The sequence below is a fragment of the Citrus sinensis genome, chromosome 3 (assembly GCF_022201045.2).
Source record: "Citrus sinensis cultivar Valencia sweet orange chromosome 3, DVS_A1.0, whole genome shotgun sequence".
NCBI lineage: Eukaryota > Viridiplantae > Streptophyta > Magnoliopsida > Sapindales > Rutaceae > Citrus > Citrus sinensis.
In genome coordinates, this window is record NC_068558.1 from 15,183,929 (window position 1) to 15,186,616 (window position 2,688).

The 2,688-nt window shown below is 41.5% G+C and overlaps 1 protein-coding gene across 1 annotated transcript; it reads left to right on the forward strand.

Annotated features, from left to right (window-relative positions):
* The first annotated feature begins 1,480 nt into the window (after positions 1 to 1,480).
* LOC127900609 (uncharacterized) lies at positions 1,481 to 2,284 on the forward strand. Its single transcript, XM_052435773.1, has 2 exons — positions 1,481 to 1,933; positions 2,003 to 2,284. The coding sequence occupies exons 1-2, from the start codon at positions 1,481 to 1,483 to the stop codon at positions 2,282 to 2,284; spliced, it is 735 nt and encodes a 244-aa protein (XP_052291733.1).
* Positions 2,285 to 2,688: the final 404 nt, after the last annotated feature.

The window sequence follows — 2,688 nt, forward strand, 5'->3', positions numbered from 1 at the left end:
GTGTGACAAATGAATTCTTTATTGACAATTCGGGTTGTATTGTAACAGAGTACAGAGGCAAGCCATGTGTCAGAGGCTATTGGAGTGGAGCATGTAACCGTTGCTGGAGCAAATAATTAAGTGTTGCAGCAACTGATATTACCATTATAGTAACTTAAAAATTGGAGCCTCTCACTTACCGTTGGAGATAAATCATGACAGATGGATGCATGGATTTGGATAGAAATTGAGGAAGAAAAAATCTCCGAAATTAATGCATTAATTTCTCTTGCTTATTTTTATGGGATATACTCATTGTATTCAAAATATTTTCTTTCCTGATTTATCTTACTTTACCGGATTTATCTTCATTTAAATTCAACTATAAAAGGGAATTACTGTGTGTAGTGACCTACGGCACTATTCCCCTCTTCTTCGCAAGCACGGCTCCAATAATTCTTACCACCATCTTCTCATTTTACTCTCAGGCATAGTACCTTCGAATTGTTACTACTATAGCAATGCCAAGATGTAAAAGAACAGCCTGCCGACTCAAAGATCCTTCACGCTTCCAGAGTTACCACGTGGAGGAAAAATATGAAGAATTCATGAACCACGCAAGATTTTGGAAGAAAAAGGGTTTCAATTTCCAAAGTCATTCACCGGAATTGTGCAAACAGTACACAATACTGCAGCAAAGCGTGGGTGGCTAGAGTTTTGCAACCACCCTCGAGACCCTGTGCTGCTAGTAGTCAAAGAATTTTACGCCAATTTGGTAAGCCCTAGCCAGCACAACATTTGGGTAAGAAACACACTTGTTCCATTAGACTCTCGAGTTATAAATGCTTTTTATAATTTACCTGCTGAAATTAATTATGAGTATGCCAAGTTGCTGAACAAATTGACCCCGAAAAGATGGAACACCAGCTTCACAACTCTTACAGTATAAGGGGCATCGTGGGCTAATGAGAAAGGACATGTAATTAATAGAATAGATTTAAAACCCATTGCTAAGGTGTGGGTGAAATTTCTAAAATCTAGGCTTATGCAAACCACCCACACCACTACTGTTTCATAGGAAATGTTGGTTTTGTTATATGCTATTGTTCGAGGGCTTCCTATAGATGTGGGAAGCATTATCGAAAAAGAAATCAGAGATTGTGCCATAAAGAAACACAAAGCAACTGCTTTATTATTTACTTCACTCATCACCAACATCTGTGTAGTATCAAGTGTTCGTCTTGATGCAAAGGATGAGCATGTCAAGAATGATTATGCCCTTACTGCACGCACCATTGAGAGAATTGCTGGTGAAAGTGCTGGAGCAACAACTGAACCAGCTGCTGTAACAGGAGCGAGACGAGCTATTGGTTTAGAACAGACAATTTAGGCGCTGAGCACCAGTATCCCTTAATGTACTGAGGTTCAGCAGAGGAAAAACGATCGGTTTTGAAGCTATTTATAGCACCTGGACAGCCACCTACACCAATTTGCTCTTTACATGAAAAACACCCACCGGAATTTCCCTGATTCATTGCTCCAGCAGTACAATTTTGACATCAACACCACACATACTCCAGCAGAAGTCAATCAAGAAGCCACTGACACAGATGAACCAAAAGCAGAAGCTGTAGCAGAATCACAAGCAGAGGCTAAATCAGAATATGCTAAACCATCTGATCAACCTGAGGAAGAAGGTGACAAGTCTGCAACTGACAGTTCACCCACTGAGGCAGAAGAAGATTCGGAGAAAGAACGTAAGGAACCCTCAGTCAGGACCTCTCCCAAAACCAGGAAAAGGCACATCATCCAAGAAGATGAAGAGAATGAACCTGAAGAGGAGTCCCCAATTCCAGTCCTTCCAAGAAAGGGCAAGGAAAAAATAGCAACCCCTTTTGCCTCCGAAGATGAAGCCGAGCAAGTCGATGCAGAGTTGGAAGCTACAGTAACCAGAGTAACGCATACACCCACAGAAGCCTAGCAGCTACTTGACATCATTGCCGTCATCACTGCTGAGGGACAGGCAGCTGATGCACCAACCCCAACTCCTCCACAGGCCACTCCTAGCAAACCTGTTCGTGCTAGTCCGAGAGGAGCCAGCAAAAGCAAGGGCAGCACTTCTGGAGGCATTGCTACAATAACCTCGACAGAACAAAAAAGGACCAGATCAGTGTCAAACAAGCAAGCTGCCCCAGCAACAACACCTCCCACCAGCCCAGTGAAGAAAAAGACAAAGACATTATCCGTTACCTCCCCACAAGTTTCCCCAAAGGATAAGCTGCGCAGTGCATCCAAGAAGCGCTGATGTCATCCCACCATGTTGCAGCAATACCCAAACCATAGGGGAGTATCCCCTTCTTGCTAGTTAATTTATTTAATTCTGTAAAACTTTTCTTTTATTATGTTTTCAATTTGTGTGGTCTTTTCTAAATGTCCTCCTCTATGTCCTTGTCAAATTGTGTGACTTTTTTGTTGCGTGCTTGTGAGGACACAACACATTTTCAGTTTGAGGGGGATATATATCTGGGTGCTTTGGATATGTGTTTATATATGTATTGTGTGAAACTCTGATATCTAATATTTGTGTATGGATTAGAAATCCTAATGAAGATAAATTGAGTATTAATGGGTGGTTATAAGAATGCCGAGTAGAGACAGTAATAGATGGAGAGTGAAATTCTATCCTTACACTTAAACTTTGGTGGAGTT

Bases quoted from the DNA above. Each gene is read 5' to 3' on its own strand.
- LOC127900609 (XM_052435773.1), top strand. From the start codon at position 1,481: ATGAAAAACACCCACCGGAATTTCCCTGATTCATTGCTCCAGCAGTAC. The intron at 1,934-2,002 runs GTAACGCATACA...GCTGAGGGACAG, and splicing joins TGGAAGCTACAGTAACCAGA to GCAGCTGATGCACCAACCCC.